At 34.7% G+C, this 17,210-nt stretch overlaps 2 protein-coding genes across 2 annotated transcripts; one reads left to right on the top strand and one right to left on the bottom strand.

The window, feature by feature from the left end:
* The first annotated feature begins 129 nt into the window (after nt 1-129).
* LOC128206255 (tRNA-splicing endonuclease subunit Sen34-like) lies at nt 130-7,677 on the top strand. The gene is made up of 7 exons (XM_052908609.1): nt 130-268; nt 1,697-1,834; nt 2,255-2,349; nt 2,690-2,801; nt 4,168-4,275; nt 4,811-4,969; nt 6,272-7,677. Exons 1-7 carry the CDS (start codon nt 178-180, stop codon nt 6,457-6,459), a joined length of 891 nt encoding a protein of 296 aa, XP_052764569.1. The 5' UTR covers nt 130-177; the 3' UTR covers nt 6,460-7,677.
* Nucleotides 7,678-9,401: 1,724 nt separating this feature from the next.
* Nucleotides 9,402-13,575, bottom strand: LOC128206639 (F-box only protein 5-like). Its single transcript, XM_052909226.1, has 5 exons — nt 13,495-13,575; nt 11,953-12,701; nt 11,558-11,672; nt 11,185-11,331; nt 9,402-10,964 (listed from the first exon to the last, which is right to left on the bottom strand). Exons 2-5 carry the CDS (start codon nt 12,687-12,689, stop codon nt 10,722-10,724), a joined length of 1,242 nt encoding a protein of 413 aa, XP_052765186.1. The 5' UTR covers nt 12,690-12,701; nt 13,495-13,575; the 3' UTR covers nt 9,402-10,721.
* Between the last annotated feature and the right edge of the window lie 3,635 nt (nt 13,576-17,210).

Genomic DNA, 17,210 nt, shown 5'->3' with positions numbered 1-17,210 from the left:
TTAAATAATCAGATGACTTTTGAAAATAATTTTGAAGAGAAATAAAGTTAATTTATTGTTCATCCGGAATATTTGTATTGGTTTTAATTTTAACAGAATCATTTTTGTGCATCATTTATAAAAGAAAAACAAACATGGCTGCGCCCATGACCAACAATGAAATAATTTACGTTCTTGATGTTTTACGAAACTAATAAGATGTCCACAGCAAAGTTTGCAGTCAAAATAACAAAGTTTCAAAATGATTTCTTAATATGGTCTGCCTCAGGTATAAATTCCGTTTACATGTGTGCTAGTTACAGTTTCAGAAATAATGGGGAGGGGGCTATTCCATACAGGGAGTTTTTTTGTGTAAATCCTGCCCACTAAGGAGAAAATTGTGAAAATCCCTGACTGGCCTGAGGACAGGAATTTTCCAAGTATTCAGAATTCTCTGAAAAAAAACATCCAAATCTTTCCCAGAAGTGGTTGTCTCACTGGGCCTGTCAAAAACCTGACTACCGCAAATGACTGATTATAAGATGCTAGTATGTTTAGGATGCACTTCTTATATGGTTAATAGGACACAATGAAAAAATATTAAAATCGTCTGCCACCATATTTGTTTGGACTGTGACATAAAAAAATAATCATGAAAATGGTGATGGTTATTGTAAACCATGCTAGTATATTAAAAACAAAGCAAAATATGTTTCTTTGTTTTATACAATAATACATAACAAATTGTTTAAAATGAAAAACATTCAAAATTAAGGACAAAGTTCATAGCACTGAAAAGTACCTCTTATGACAATTTGTTGGTGTTCATTCTGACGGCATTTGTTCGTACCCTGCAGCAAAGTATAAAGAACATGGCAATGTGTGAAAAAACAAGACTATTATCACAACAGTTTGTACTATTGGTATGTTCATTGCTTAAAGGCAGTGCGAAATTTTCACATCTTTTCACTCTATTGATAGAAAATATTTCAACAGTGCACAGGTATGCTTTTATACATGCACGTTTGATTACTATTACTTGTCCCTCTTGGTGACCACTAACCAAATTCGCATGCTCCCAGGCCAGGAATCAAACCTGGGTTGCCTACCTGAGAAGCAAGTGCACTAACCACTGCGCTAATTGGACAACCTAAAGATAATTTATATGCAGTAGTCAGATCCAAAGTCAGAGTTTAAAAAATATTTAAAATTTTGTACCCATAATTTTATGATGTCTTTTATTTCATTTTTTTTATTATTTTATCTTTAAAGCTGCACTCTCACAGATTGAACATTTTGTAAACTTTTTTATTTTTTGTCGTGGAACGAGCCAATTTTTGCAAAAATCCATGGAAACCAGTTATATAAAATTGCTGACAAAAAGTTTGATTGCAGATTTTATATTTAAGTTCAAAAATTGATGTTTTATGCATTTTTCTTAAACCGTTAGTAACGTTAATTTTCAAACGTAAATATGAAAATCTACGATCTAAATTTTTGTCAGCAATCTTAAATCATTGGTTTGCAAATATTTACGCAAAAATTTCATCTTTCCAAGACAAAAAATAAAAAAGTTGCTAAAATGGTCAATCTGTGAGAGTACAGCTTTAATAAGTCCATTATGCTTCTTTGGAAACTGAACGATAGTTGAAATATTTCAAATCATTATATTTTAAGTTCTTATAAAGCTTAAGTAACAGTCTTGTTGTTGTTTTAGATTCACGTGTAGTGAGGGAAGAGTTCCGCATTGTTGGGACCCTAACAGGGTGTTTGCCGCGGGCTCCACATCAAAACACACACCTTGGTCTGCCTCTGCAACTTTGTAAGGAAGAGGTCAGACTTCTCATTGATAAAGGTTGGTGTAGATTTCTTTATATTTATCACTCACGTTGGCACGATATTACGTGTGAGTGTGGTCTTGTATTGTGGGAGATTGGAGTACCAAGAGGAAACCAACTTGTCCTGCTTGGTGACCACAAACCAAACTCATGTACACTGGCCGAGAATCAAACCTGGATCACCTACCATATTGTCAAAAGTACCATTCTATAAGAAGCATGCTTGCATATTGAATCATCATTGTAATATATTCACATGCTATCATTATTGCTGGGTACTGCTCGTAATTTTTCTCATAATATGAGTATTAATTATCAATCAAAACACCGAGAAGGGGTAGCCAGTTTTAGGTACTCAACCTGTAAATTATTTTCTACATTAATGTTGTCTTACTTGCACAAAATATTGTTTCCATTTGAATATATTTTATTTATAGGATTTGCTGAGCTAGTGGAGACTGTATACGAAGATGCTAATGACACAACTAGAAATGAGTTCAAACAGAGAGAGCAGGAGAGTTATGAAAGACAGGTACAAAAAGAAAACAAATGAGAGTTTTGAAAATAAGATGAATGAATCACTATGTTTGATATATTTTTAAAGGAAACAAGAAAAAAACTGGAACTGACTATATAGAACATCTGGCTTCCATAGCATGACTGTATTTTTCTGCTTCAGTGCAAGACTGTTGCAACTCACTGTAGAAATAGTAGGCAGTACATTAGTCTTGCGTTAAGCCCTTGATAATTTGTTAAATGAATAGACAACTGCTTTGATACATTTAGAAATAAAGTGGCAAATAAACTATTTTATGACTAGACAGTATGTATAAATTTATTTTTTGATAAGAAATATTTTTATCTGGTTTCAGATTGATTTGTTTAAAGAGGACAGAAAGGTCGAGCTAAAGCGATGTCTGCCCAAGATTATTGAGGGGAAAAAAGCAAAAAGAAATAAACTTCTGGATGAAAGAAAGAAGAAAGGTATTGATTAAAGGGGATAAAGATTAGTCATCAGTGTTATCAATATGTTTTTGGGTTTTTTTTCAAAAAAGTAGTCTGCAATATTTATTTACCAGGTCTTCTTGCATGTTTTTTTTGTGAGCTTTTTAGTATTTTTTTCTTGTTTCTTGCATATTTCTTTCTTGTTTCTTCATGTATCTTGTGTGTTTCTTTTATGTATCTTGTGTGTAACTTGCATGTATCTTGTGCGTTTCTTATGTTTCTTCTTTGTATTTTGTTTTTTTGCTTGCATGTATCTGGTGACCATCTTGTTTGTATGTTGTGAGTTTTTTGCATGTGTCTACTCTTGTGTGTTTCTTGGTTGTATTTTGTGTGTTTCTTGCATGTATCTTGTGTGTTGCTTGCATGTATCATGTGTGTTTCTTGTTTGTATCTTGTGTGTTTCTTGCATGTATCTTGTGTGTTTTTGTTTGTATCTTGTGTGTTTCTTGCATGTATCTTGTGTGTTTCTTGTTTGTATTTTGTGTGTTTCTTGCATGTATCTTGTGTGTTGCTTGCATGTATCATGTGTGTTTCTTGTTTGTATCTTGTGTGTTTCTTGTATGTATTTTGTGTGTTTCTTGCATGGATACTGTGTGTTTCTTGCCTGTACCTCGTGGGGTTTTCATGTATCTTGTGTCTTTCTTGCATGTATCTTGTGTCTTTCTTGTTTGTATTTTTGTGTATCTTGCATGTATCTAGTGTGTTATTTGCATGAATTTAGTGTTTTTCTTGCATGAATCTTGTGTGTTTCTTGCATGAATCGAGTGTTTTTCTTGCATGAATCTTGTGTCTTTGTTGCATGTATCTTGTGTTTCTTGTTTGTATATTATATCTTTCATGCATTTATCTCATGTGTTTCTTGCTTTCTTTGTGTATATTTCTTCATGTATCTTGTGTGTTTCTTGCAGTTATCTTGTGCGTTTCTTGCATGCATCTTGTGGAGCACTGTAGTTTCTTTGAAACCATAAACATGAAATTTGTTGAACAGAATGGCTATTTGCGACTCATTAAGTATTCAGAGTAATTACACAATGTTGTATATGTGACCTGACTGCCATCGACAGCATGAGCTTGCTTAAGCTACTTTTGCTTAATCCTTTAGCAATTATATTTATTATATTACAAAAATAATTTGTTTCTATATTGTCATTCTCAAAAAATACGTACTCAACTGATCATGAAGTGTTATTTTGATTTTTTGCTTTGTTGTAAATATATTTTCAATGAATACATGAAATTCTCATGAAGAAAAAAAAACACAACTAATAATTTGCTATTTTGCTGATTTGCTAATGATTTGAGCCATGAAAAGATGAATATCAAAGGCTTTTGTTCAACTTTGCAGGTGAAGACATACCAGACAGTGAGTATGAGGCAGAGATTGAGCTACGTGTAGAGGACATCGCCATTCCCGATATAGAGAAGAGACACATGATGGTGCAGACACCGCTTGGTAAGAGTTGGAGACAGTTGTGAGTCTTATACAGTTGGGTTTTAAAAAGGACAGGGTGTTGAAGGAAAGGGACAGGGTGCTGTGGGGCAAAAGGGCATATTGTAACGACCAGTGATAATTTGAAACATTACAAATTTGAGTGAAAATAATAGTTCTAATGAACTTATTCAAAGTAATATTGGGTTTCAACTATTAAATATGTAAAGTCATAATCATGTTTTAAGTTTTAATAATAAAAAAAAATGATAATCTTAAGCATTATTTTTTTTAAAGACAGAAGGGTGCACATTCTGATCTCCATGGGGGCAGAAAGGTGCCAAATAAGGGCAGGGTGTAAGCACCCTCCCATACCCTTTAGCTAAAAAAACTAAACAGTGACACACACTATTTAGTGACACTTTTTTATAATTGAAAGGTCCCTATCCCCAATCACACAACAGTGAGAGAAAAAAACTCAATAAACACATGTATGAAGAATTCAGTCTTTTGCTAACAATCGTGTACAATCCACTGTAACTGTTTAACATTTTTTCAGAATGTGCTACGAAAAAGACCACCTACAAACCAGTAGACTGGGACTTTCCCCACACGGACAGTGAGAAACTTCGCTATGCCGTATTCAGGGATCTTTGGGAGAGAGGTCATTTTATAACCTCAGGGCTGAAGTTTGGAGGGGACTTCCTCTCATACCCGGGTTGGTTTGTTGTTTATTTTTTTAAATTGAATCCTCAAACAACTGATGTCTTGAAGAATTTGGTGTATTTAAAAAAAAAACTTGATCACTTTCTTTAATCTTTTCTGTTTTTGTATAAGAGCATGTTTGTTCATTTCTATTTCTATATTAATTGGAACTCCCATTTAGCCTATTGGTCAGCTTAATATACAGGCCAATCAAAACAAAGCAATAAACTGACTGTTAATATCTAGAATGGACTAACACATCTTTACCTTAAACTTTTCTACAATAGACAAGGATAATGTAAACATTATTGCATATTACAGGCGACCCCTCTCGGTTCCACTCCTTCTGCATAGTTGTATGCAGGCCATACAGGGAACCATTATGTGAATGTAGATAACAGTCTGTATTACAGGTGACCCTTCTCGGTTCCACTTCATCTACATAGTTGTATGCCGGCCATACAGGGAACCATTATGTGAATGTAGATAACAGTCTGTATTACAGGTGACCCTTCTCGGTTCCACTTCATCTACATAGTTGTATTCCGGCCATACAAGGAACCATTATGTGAATGTAGATAACAGTCTGTATTACAGGTGACCCTTCTCGGTTCCACTCCTACATAGTTGTATGCAGTCCGTACAGGGAACCATTATGTGAATGTAGGTAACATTCTGTATTACAGGTGACCCCTCTCGGTTCCACTCCTACATAGTTGTATGCAGTCCGTACAGGGAACCATTATGTGAATGTAGCTAACATTCTGTATTACAGGTGACCCCTCTCGGTTCCACTCCTACATAGTTGTATGCAGGACATACAGGGAACCATTATGTGAATGTAGCTAACATTCTGTATTACAGGTGACCCCTCTCGGTTCCACTCCTACATAGTTGTATGCAGGCCATACAGGGAACCATTATGTGAATGTAGGTAACATTCTGTATTACCGGTGACCCCTCTCGGTTCCACTCCTTCTACATAGTTGTATGCAGGCCATACAGGGAACCATTATGTGAATGTAGCTAACATTCTGTATTACAGGTGACCCCTCTCGGTTCCACTCCTACATAGTTGTATGCAGGCCATACAGGGAACCATTATGTGAATGTAGCTAACATTCTGTATTACAGGTGACCCCTTTCGGTTCCACTCCTACATAGTTGTATGCAGGCCATACAGGGAACCATTATGTGAATGTAGCTAACATTCTGTATTACAGGTGACCCCTCTCGGTTCCACTCCTTCTACATAGTTGTATGCAGTCTGTACAGGGAACCATTGTGTGAATGTAAATATTATTCTGTATTACAGGTGACCCCTCTCGGTTCCACTCATTCTTCATAGTTGTATGCAGGCCGTACAGGGAACCATTATGTGCAGGGGATATTGTAACAATGGGAAGGCTGGGAACCAGTGTTAAGAAAACTGTGGTGCTTTGTTCACTGGATGATGCGGGAAGAATCTGCTATACTTCGTTACAATGGACTGGCATTAGCTGAACATGCCTGTATTGCTAATTTTTATGTTAAAATTTGGTTTGTGTTCTGTCAAGATTTTGAAAATTTCTATCATGTGGCAAGAAGTTCCAAAAAATAATATTTGCATGTTTAATGAATCTGGGGTTTATCATGCTTGTAAGTTCAAGCCTTCAAATGTCAAACTTAACTGTTCTGCTCTTTTTGCTCTGATACGAAGACCCAACAGATATGTTAAACAACTCAACAATGGACCTGTGTTAATATAATGATGCTTATTAAGAATTAAGGTGGTCTGATTTAAGGAAAACATTTTCAGCTCTCCTTGCAGGTCAATATTTTACACATATGTCCTGAAATACAAACTAGAGTTGAGTCACCGTGGTATAGTGGAATAGGTGTCAGGTTTTTGCCAGGATTTCAAAAGGACAAGGTGCTCCAGAAAAAGGACAGGGTTCTAAAGGAGAAAAGGGCATATAGTGTCTCACAGTCTGGCAGCAAAGAATTTGAACATTCGGCCAAAAAAAGTAGGAATTGTGCTTAATTGAAGTATTAATGAGTTTCAACTCCCAGACATAGCAGGTTTGTATGAATTTATATTAGAATATTAAGTTTTAATCAAACCAAAAGAAATTTTTGATTATCTTGAGCAATCTTTGAAGGCAGGAGGGTGCCAATGCAAGATAAGAGTGCAGCACCCTTCAATAACTATTTAGCTAAAACACTAAGGTGTCTGGAGTTAATGTGTTCAATCTCCACAAGGGAAGTTCTCTTTGTCTATAAAAAAGAAACAGATCTGCTATCTTCCCAGAGGTTATTCATATACCTTCAGCCTGTCTTTATAATTTAGCCTGAATAATGTGACCGTATATACTACATTAATTTTACTACCAATGAAAACACAGGGCATGCTCGCTTCACTTACTCAGCCCCTCTTATCAATGAAATTTTGCATGATATGTTTCAACTATTCATATAAAAGAAGAGTATTACTCCAAAACCCAAATAGTGTACTGTCGAGCTTCATCCTGTTATAAGGGACTAAAGAGAATGAGAAATTGGGACTAGGCATTGAGTGCGAAGAAACTGGTGCTGTGTCCTTTAGATGAGGGGTTAGCTGATCATATCATATTTTTACAAAGATGTGAACTATTTGGCAAACTACAATGTATATGAGTTATGTACATGTATGTTATAAATGTAATTATGTACAGTTTATTGACATTTTTGCAATAAAATATAATGTAATAGAATTCATTCTGTTCTATATTCAAAACCTAGGTAAGTGATTTCGATTAATTAGAAATCCAAGATTTGGATGTTGGTTTGTCCGGAGCATCATGACAAATTTAATTGAATACTAATTTTAACGTATAATGGCTCATAATAACCTTTACATCAAAATCAATAGGGGTGATTTACTGTTTATGTCCTACGGGATAAATCTGCTTAACTGAAGAATTGTAGGATAAAGCATCTTGGATATATGAAGCAAGTTTTTCTTTGAGTAAGGGTCAAACAACGTTGCCTTTGACCTACTGCTGCTATAAAAAATTAAGAAACATCTGATCATTTCCAATGTGCACACAAACTTTGAGGGGTCAAGGACAACAATACATTCATATGAAGTTGATCGGATTCCATATCATTAAAAAAGAACACCATGACCAGACCTTATGCAGTTTCTGCTATTCTTCACATGTAAAGCTTAGATATGCCTGTCAAAAACTTCTGTTAATAACTTAAAGGCAAAACTTAGATTGAGTTTGTGTAACTATATGAGTGTGTAGTGGAGTAATGAGTTTGCAGATATTGCCTGCATCAGAGCTATTCCACATTTTAATCATCCAGAACTGACAGAGTGAAACCTTCAGGAATGAAATATACCTGCCAACGAGAGACGTTTGTCAAACATTATGCCCCCCTAAAATCTATATTGTCAAGAATTATTTTGCCATTTTAATCAAACATGCATGGACCGAAAATGCCAGGTTATTTGAATGTCATTTCACATGGGATGCTTATGAGGCAGTTTAAGATATGACCAATGTTCATTCAAACTTTGAGGAAAGTAGGGACAGTTAATCATCTGAGATGATGACTAATATTTGCATATAAACATGTATCCTCCTGGCAACAGGGTATGAGTACATGACACAAATTTTAATGTGACTTTGACCTTTCAATCTGATGACCCCAAATCAATTTGGTTCACTTACTGGTCACGTCCAACCTCCATGTCAAGTTTGAGATCCATAGGTCAAGGTATTATCAAGTTATCACTGATATTCAGATAAGCGTTTCGCATTCAAGGTCATTGTGACTTTCAACCTGATGACCTCAAAATCAGTTAGGGTCATATACTGATCTCACTCACAAACTTTTCAGTCTATTGGTGCAGGCATTGTTAAGTTATCACCCTGACAAGCTTTTCAGGGTCAAGTTTACTGTGACCTTTGTCAGAAAAATAATTAGGGGTAATCTACTGGTCACTCCAAATCTTCATGTCAAGTTTGAAAGACATGGATGCAGGAATTGTCAAGTTACCACTTAAACAAGCTTTGGTCTACCAACAGACGGACCGACAAATATACTCCATTTGGGTGGTATAACTATATCAATAGCATTGATAAAGAAGGAAACGACGAATGCTGCAGATTTGGCCTTGTTTGAGTATTAGCCAGTTGACCTCAAAGTGTGACCTTGACCTCTTAGAGAAGCGGGAATGCCATGCCTGACACACTTTTCTATAATTTTGTACATTGCTGTGAAGTCTTATCAAAATTCAGTTAACATTTAGTAAGTTAAACACGATAGAATTGGACAGACTCATGGACAGACGGAAGACTCACTTCAATGTAGATTTTATTGTTAGTTATAATATAAGTTACATTGGAAGTTTAGTTATTAACTCCCTTTAGGGTTTTTAAAAATAACTGAGTGTTCATGTGTAAATCATAGTTTATTCAAAATAAATTGTAAACATTACAATACAATATAATATAAAATATGTATAAAATTTTATGGCATCATCAAATGATTTAATATATTACAATCCATGCAAATATTGCAGTTTCAATCATCTATGAACACATCTCATGCCCTATTCATTATATTAATGGAAATTTAGAGTACAGATTTAAATACCGAAATCCATACTTTTTTCACTCAAATAAATTATTATAATGTGAAAGACAAATACAAACACATTGTGGTAAAAACAGCAACATGAAAACGGGTAGATTAGATCGAACTCAGAGAAGGAAGATTTACGAGAATAGAAACTACAAACATGTACACACACAAGACTACGCAAACTACAATTGCGAATATCAATGTAAGATTAACATTGATGAAAAAATATTATGCATTCAGTTAATACCTATTATAGCAAGTTTTTTTTATTTAGAACTTTGAAAATTATTTGTTTTTTTTGTTTAATAATTTTAACAGTTCTGAAACATAAGTTGTTTTAATGTTAATTAATAAATAATGTAATTAACAGTGATCAGAATAATGAGAACATAGCTTGGTATGTTGGAATGTTTTGATGCCATACACTAGTGTAAGACTTTGGGCTTATGAATTAAAAAATATGACTTGGATGACTGTTCTTATCATATATATCAGGCAAACATGTACACATATATTAAAAAATATTAAAGTAAAACTCATGTACTTATGTAAGACTTGGTCTTAAAAGGCATTCTAGTAAATCTAAAAAGAGACTCTTAAACTGATTAAAGTAAAATTTCAATAAAATAAAGCAACTAAAACCATTCATGTCTAAAAACAAGTGTAATCTATTGAGATTTTGATCAAGAGAAATTCGATCAGTACTAAATAATAATTAAGAATGCAGTGATATTTTGCAATAATTTGCTGAGTTTCACAAACACTACAAATAGTGTGACTAATTTACACATTACTTTGAAGTTGTCATGAGTGACAATTTTAATACTGGTCTGGCTGAATCACAAGCCAAATGATATGTCGTGTATAGATTCACTGCAGTCACTGTCCCTCACTCAGGAGATGATTTCTTACACGTGCGTCACTCATCAATGGATCTTTTAGCGACATATTTCATTCACTCATTGGCCCTGCATCATGCAGGGGGGACGCAGGTCCATCCAGGCCAGCTCTGCTACCAGTACCCACTCCTGTAATATATCTGCGTCACATCTTCTCCACACTGGATACAGCGAGCACCTCCTTTTTCCTCCGTTGTCATCTTTGGTATGTCCATCGTTCAACTCATATTTTTTCTTGCCATTATCACAGATTCACAACCGTTTCAAATTCTTCTTGCTCTTTTTCGTACCAATCGTGGAACTTTTCGTCTTTTTGCTCACAATGGGTACACACCCCTTGGAACCATGGAAATCGTACGAGCATTTTGTGCAGAAGTCATACCCACAGTCAGGGCTTTGACAATAGCCTCTATCCTGAACCGGGAGACACTTGGCTGGTTTCCGACACTTTGGACACTTCTGTAGTTTCTCTTCATTCTTCAGCTGAGATGCTGCCTAAAATTTTAAGAGTTTTCATTTATTTTCATTGGTTTTAAATGCAGTATGCAAAAAAATTCAAAACACTGATTCCAGATAACTAGTCACCCAGGCCCGTATTAATAAAACATCTTAAGTCAAATATTTTACTCATCATAGGATTTCACAACTATTCTAAATAATATCAGAAATACTTATTTACATTAGTTTTATTGAAATTGCATTAATCTCTGCATACCTCAATGAACTGTTCAGTGACTGTTTTATCCCTCTGTATGGTTTGTCTGGGAGGCCCTTCTGTTGTTTCCTGTGTGATAGGCAGACTCTGTAGAGGCCCAGTCGCCGCTCTGGGAGCACCAGAATGTGTCCGCTTTCCAATATTCTCCTGAAGAAACAAGATGAAATATAGCTCAAACAGCGTATAATAAAACTTTTTCTCTATTTTTAACATTCAGTTGTCTGTTTTGGTCTGTCTCTCAGCTCTGGAAGAAAGGGGCGGGTGCCCTTCTAAAGTTATATTTTGTCAGAAAATATGGTTTTCAATTATAACGTCAAGTAAGATCAAGGAACCTTTAACATAACCAAACAAAAACTAACAGAGCGAATCTTACCTTTCCTTGTTCCTGTAATCGGGCCCGATGTTGTTGAAGGAAGCGCCTCCGTCTAGAGTTGGCCATGGAATCACTCTCGACAACCCTCTTCCAGTCAGTGCTTACTTGAGATATGCTGAAAAAAGGCAGTCAGCAAACTAACTTAAGGTTCATTATTAATAAATTCAACACTTAGGGTAATACAGGTAAATATTGGTTAAATTCTTTACATTCTATGACAAGATTTGAAAGAAGAAAGAAATGCGAAACAATAGTTTAGTGTGATTAATATAGTGTTAACAGTTTGTAGTATTTTTCATTTCATGACTTTAATTTATGACGATTTTCAGTATTGTTTTCACATGAATGGATTAAAAAATGTTATAACAATAACATAGTAAGCACTTTACACACACCTGCAAAGGTCTTGAGGATCAAGGTATGAGAGAATTGTTGAAACACATGAAATATTCAGCTGGTCCAGCTGTGATAGAATGTCAACATGGTTTCTGCCCATTTTTCGCCCAATGAGACGATCTGGTTCACTTGGAGAGAATTTCTGTAAGACAGCTTCAAAGTTTTTCAGTATATGAGATTCATTTGGCAATGAGGATGAAAGGAGTGGTGAAGATGATGATTGAGATTCTTTTTGATTGTCATAAATGTCTAAATCTAGATCCAACTTTCTCACAAAACTGCAATCAAAAGATCGTGAAATGCGACTTTGACTTGAATTAAGAGTGTCATTACGGCTTGCACTAGACGTTTCAGCTTCATCAAAACTAAAGTAGGATTCTAAACTTCGTCGACTGGAGAATCTTTTGGAAGACTTAGGACTAGCACTAGATTGGATGGTATTGTTTAAATGGAAAGGAGAGTTCACACTTGAAGTTGGTGTTTTACACACGGTAAAGGTCACAGTAGGCTTAGCACTGTCCATGGGGTTGGTGACTGAGATCTCTGTAAGGGACGATCCCAGTCCACTGTCATCTTGCATGGTTGAGCCAATACTGATGGATAAGGCACGATTTTTGTGAGACACATGATGGTGTTGTCCGATGAAAGGCGTACTGGTACTAAAAGACCGTTTTTTCTCAAGATCCTTTGGAAGAGGCAACCTCTCTATAGGTCCATGTAAAAAATCTGCTTCCATCTTGCACTCTCACTGGAAAACAATGCAAGATTATAAAAGACTGAAAACCTTTCATGCATAACAATCATATTTATATCAAGTGTATAGATAGTCTACTCAAAATATCATTTATTTTTTTAAGATATATGGATAAAAATTAACTTCAAACACACTTCTGTGAGTGTGTTCAAAATAATATCATTATTCAAGGTCTTAAGCTTGGCTACAAGTACAATGTTATTTGGTCAATTTGGCCTAGCTACCATTTCGCCTTGGTCAAGTTCAAGTTTTGTTGAATAGATAGTGAAATTTCATTCATTTCATTAAAGGTCAGTATAGTCCACACTTTATAGTTTGTCTCTAATTTAAAAAAAAATAATATGGCTACAACAGGGTTCTACACTGTTCAAAGGGAGTTGGTGATTCTGTTGCTCCTTAACACTTAATTCCTAGAAATTTCAAGTTGGCTGTCCACTATAGGATGTTTTGAGAAATTGGGACTGAAAGAAAGGTTTATAGTCATTTCGTACCCTGACCATTGTGTACACTCCGAGTTAGGTCATTTCATATGAAAAAACACACTTAAAATACAAATAAAATATGTACAAAATGACTTCAGGTCGGGTATGAAATGACTATCCAAAGGTTACAAAATTACAAAAAATCGGAGGACCATCATGGTAAAATGATGCAAGTTTTAAACCCATATCGGCAAATACTTTTTTGGGGGTTGCTTGGACTGTGTAATATAAATTATTTCTAAACGGTGAAAATAATAAAACGTAACCTTAATATCAAAGAGCGACAGAAACTACCTAATAAATACCTTTATATTGATGATTTTCACAATATTTTTTTACTTGTCAAGTTGTACGTTCTTTGTAAACATTTGAACTTTTCCGCTAAATGTTAAGTCCAATAGAATTATGTTTAAGAAACGCCCTCGACCAATGAAAACACTTTTAACAAATAATTTTTAATCGATTAATCAACTACTTGGGTCAACTTTCACTATTATAATAAGTGTCACATTTAACGCAGTATCCTCCCCTTAAACAAACAACATGAATATCTTCATCAAGTGATTAACCCAATGACTTTTTAGTTCCATTTTATGTGTGTTGAATTGGGTCCTTGATACCTGAAAAGTCATGGTTTTTATTATACGATGTACACAATTATAGAATGAAGTCATAAATTATAATTATTGCAGTGAAGATAAAAATAGTTTGCACACGCACGCACGCACGCACGCACGCACATATATATATATATATATATATATATATATATATATATATATATATATATATATATATATATATATATATATATATATATATATTTAGTGTTTGTATGTCTTTCTTTAGACCTTGCAGTCAAGGATAACCCGTGAAAGTGCAAAAACTTATTTCCAACGGGGATCTTTGTTTTTGCTGAAGAGACAGCACGCGGAAGAGACAGTTATGGGATACAAGGAAGTCCGGGTGCGATACCCTAGCTCTTTTTCGAAGAGACCCGGCCCTTGGTTCTTTTACGTGCTCTGTGTGAAGCACCGATACACGGGGTACAACTTTCCTAGGTTAAACCAGTACTGAGAAAACCACTTTTCTACGCTTTAAACGCCAAGCGCCAGGCAAGGGAGCTACTTGCACCAACTTTTAAAACGTCTTTCGGTATGACGCGGCCAGAGATCGAACCAACGACCTCCCGCTCCGTAGGCGGACGCCTTAACCACTGGGCCACGGAGTCGGTATGGTAAATGGTTGGACATTCAAGATGGCTGCTGCCATTAGGACCAATCTGGACGTCGAAGGTGGGGATCAGCCCCATGGCTACAGACATAGCTTTGACCGGAATAATCTGGATAAGAGGAGCGACCGACCAGCCTTGCTTGATAGAGAATAGAATTTGAAGTATCCGGATAGGAAACCTTAGGACACTTTAGTTTTATTCAAGAATATACTCATCTATTGATCATTTTTTCTCATCAGTGAAAATAAAATCTCACCCGACTTCCAGAACAGATACGTGCTGTTCCACTGTAACCCCCGCGACAGTGTCAGCGGCCGGTAAGAGCTCCACACGTTACCCTTCAATAATACACGTGCACGTTTCCCTGCAGGTGGCGCCATATTTGTCTGAACCTCAAGCTGCATCGGTCGCATCCCTTTAAGTATGTGTTGATCAAATTAGGAAGTATTGGCCGCTTGATCTGAAATGCTATGTTTTATCATTTTATGTTGTATATTTAGACCTGTTTTACGATGGCATGCCATTTCTTAAGTTTTCTATCGCCGTTATTTTTGTATATAAATAAGTGATATAGGGTGTAGGGTAATACAGGAATCGAATAGGTTTTGCATGAATTCCACATGAAAAGTGAAATCCACTCGTAACTCATTTTTAAAAACATCGTTTTTTATTATTATACTCATATTAGAATATCAATTAATCATAAAGGGTTTATATTTTAAATTTTATTGAAAGTTAATGTACATTTTCATGAAATTGTTCGCGAAATAATGGCTGATTTCATGTTTATTTCTATCAAATAACAAAGTAAAAAGAAGGTAACGAAATCTGATAAAACATCTAAATGGAAAATCCCATACGTTGATGACATAATACGACACTATAAACTCGTAACCATTTTTAACAACATTTTATTATTATTATACTCGTATTAAAAATATTCATAAAGGCTTTATATTTCAAATTTTATTGAAATTTAAAGTATATTTTCATGAAAATGTTCGCGAAATAATAGACGATTTCATGTTTATTTCTATCAGATAACAAACAAAGTAAAAATGATGTCACGAAATCTGATAAAACATCTAAATGGAAAATCCAATACGTTAATGGCATAATACGACACTATAAAACAGTTATATTTTATTCATAATAAAAAAAGCCTTCAGGCCATTTTTCAATACAATTGGTGAAAAAATAATGTAAAAAACGCACACCATATGCTATTTGCACAATGCTTTGATTTATTCAGGCAGTTATCGCATGATCTATAATAGCGAGCAGGAGCCACTCGTGGGTTACAGAATTGGAGTGAGAGTAATTGATATCTCACTGTTTTAAAAAAAATGACATGTTGATATCACACAATGTTTCGAAACTGTTGCCCATTGTGCCGTTTCAATCCAACGTCATATTCAGAATAGCTTTAAAGGTAATCGCTCATGTTTTTGTTAATTGGACTTTTTTATGAAAGAATAAAATACGGTATATCATTAGGATTGTAAAACCCAGATACCAAAATCTGGAACCCTTCAGCAAATGTTCATATTTACATATAAGACCACAATTTTCATTAGCGTATAATCTCTTAATTACAACTTTGCTGTTGCGTGATTGATTGATTGACATTGTCACGTGATTTTCAATGATCAATGTTCTGTTAAGAGGTTGAAATATATACCACTTTTGTTAAAGTCCCGGGGGCCTTGTGGTTCAGGCGTCGGTTTTCTATTTTTCTTGGCTCTACCGGCGTGGAATCACACCCCACTAAAACCAATATACTTTTTTACATTATAATTGTATTTTTCTGCAATTTCGAATCATAAGGAAAAATAATGTTAAATTAAATGTTTTCAGATGCATTTCCGGGAAAACTATTTCAAAACATGATTGAGTTCCTTTAAGTAATCAAGTATTAAGCGCGCCTTTGCAATGAAATTCTAATTCACATCATTTTGAATGAATTTAAGCATAACACATATGTTTGTTTCAGTGAATTATCAATTTTATTTGATCTAAATCCCAAAACCCTAAAAGTTCTCATTTTCTCTCATGTCACTTGTGATATATATACTGTCGGTGCTGAACGTTAAAATGAAATGTATATCTCACTGAAACAATCAATTAATAAAACAAAAAGAGATTAGTACATATGCTGGAATATAATTAAAAAAACAACAACCCAATATTGTCGTTACAAATAAGCTTAAGAGAATTTCTTTTTCAGACAAATACAACTATTCTTAGAGAAACGTAAACTTACACATGTTTAATATAAAAACGATCTTAATTCCTGTATTAAACCGGAAACAATTAAGGGATACGTGATAAGCGTTTTAAACATGCATAACATAAATACTATACCAATTTAAGATAACTTTAAAACAATACAAAGAAAATAACTAAAACTTTCTTTGAGATAGCAGGATCTTTATTCAAAATATTAAAGCAAATGCTAATCGTGAATATTAATTACTACTACTAAATCTACCAGCATTTAAGTGCTTGTAGATATTACTTATACAATGTAAACAGTTATCAAATATTCCACACTTTCCGATATCAGATAGTTGTAGGATGTATCAAGAACCAGGTATTTATATCTATTATTCATGAATATAAAAATATATACATTAGACCTAAGCTGGGACCAATAATAAATCCTACTTCCAGACCTAAGTAATAATCTTTTAGATGCAAGTATCGTTGAAATGGAATCCGGGTCAACTCGAAATTGAAACTTTCAGTTATCAAAGGTGTTGTCGGCGTTCATTTTAACACTCTCAC

This window comes from Mya arenaria, chromosome 10, assembly GCF_026914265.1.
Source record: "Mya arenaria isolate MELC-2E11 chromosome 10, ASM2691426v1".
In the NCBI taxonomy this organism is placed as follows: domain Eukaryota; kingdom Metazoa; phylum Mollusca; class Bivalvia; order Myida; family Myidae; genus Mya; species Mya arenaria.
This window is presented reverse-complemented; position numbering and strand designations above follow the sequence as displayed.

Excerpts from the sequence above, each read along its gene's own strand:
- LOC128206255 (XM_052908609.1), top strand. The coding sequence starts at position 178 with ATGTTTTACGAAACTAATAAGATGTCCACAGCAAAGTTTGCAGTCAAA. Across the intron at positions 269-1,696 it reads CTTAATATGGTCTGCCTCAG|ATTCACGTGTAGTGAGGGAA; the intron begins GTATAAATTCCG and ends TTGTTGTTTTAG. Across the intron at positions 1,835-2,254 it reads CAGACTTCTCATTGATAAAG|GATTTGCTGAGCTAGTGGAG; the intron begins GTTGGTGTAGAT and ends TTTTATTTATAG.
- LOC128206639 (XM_052909226.1), bottom strand. The coding sequence starts at position 12,689 with ATGGAAGCAGATTTTTTACATGGACCTATAGAGAGGTTGCCTCTTCCA. Across the intron at positions 11,332-11,557 it reads GATTACAGGAACAAGGAAAG|GAGAATATTGGAAAGCGGAC; the intron begins GTAAGATTCGCT and ends TTGTTTCTTCAG. Across the intron at positions 10,965-11,184 it reads TCACTGAACAGTTCATTGAG|GCAGCATCTCAGCTGAAGAA; the intron begins GTATGCAGAGAT and ends TTAAAATTTTAG.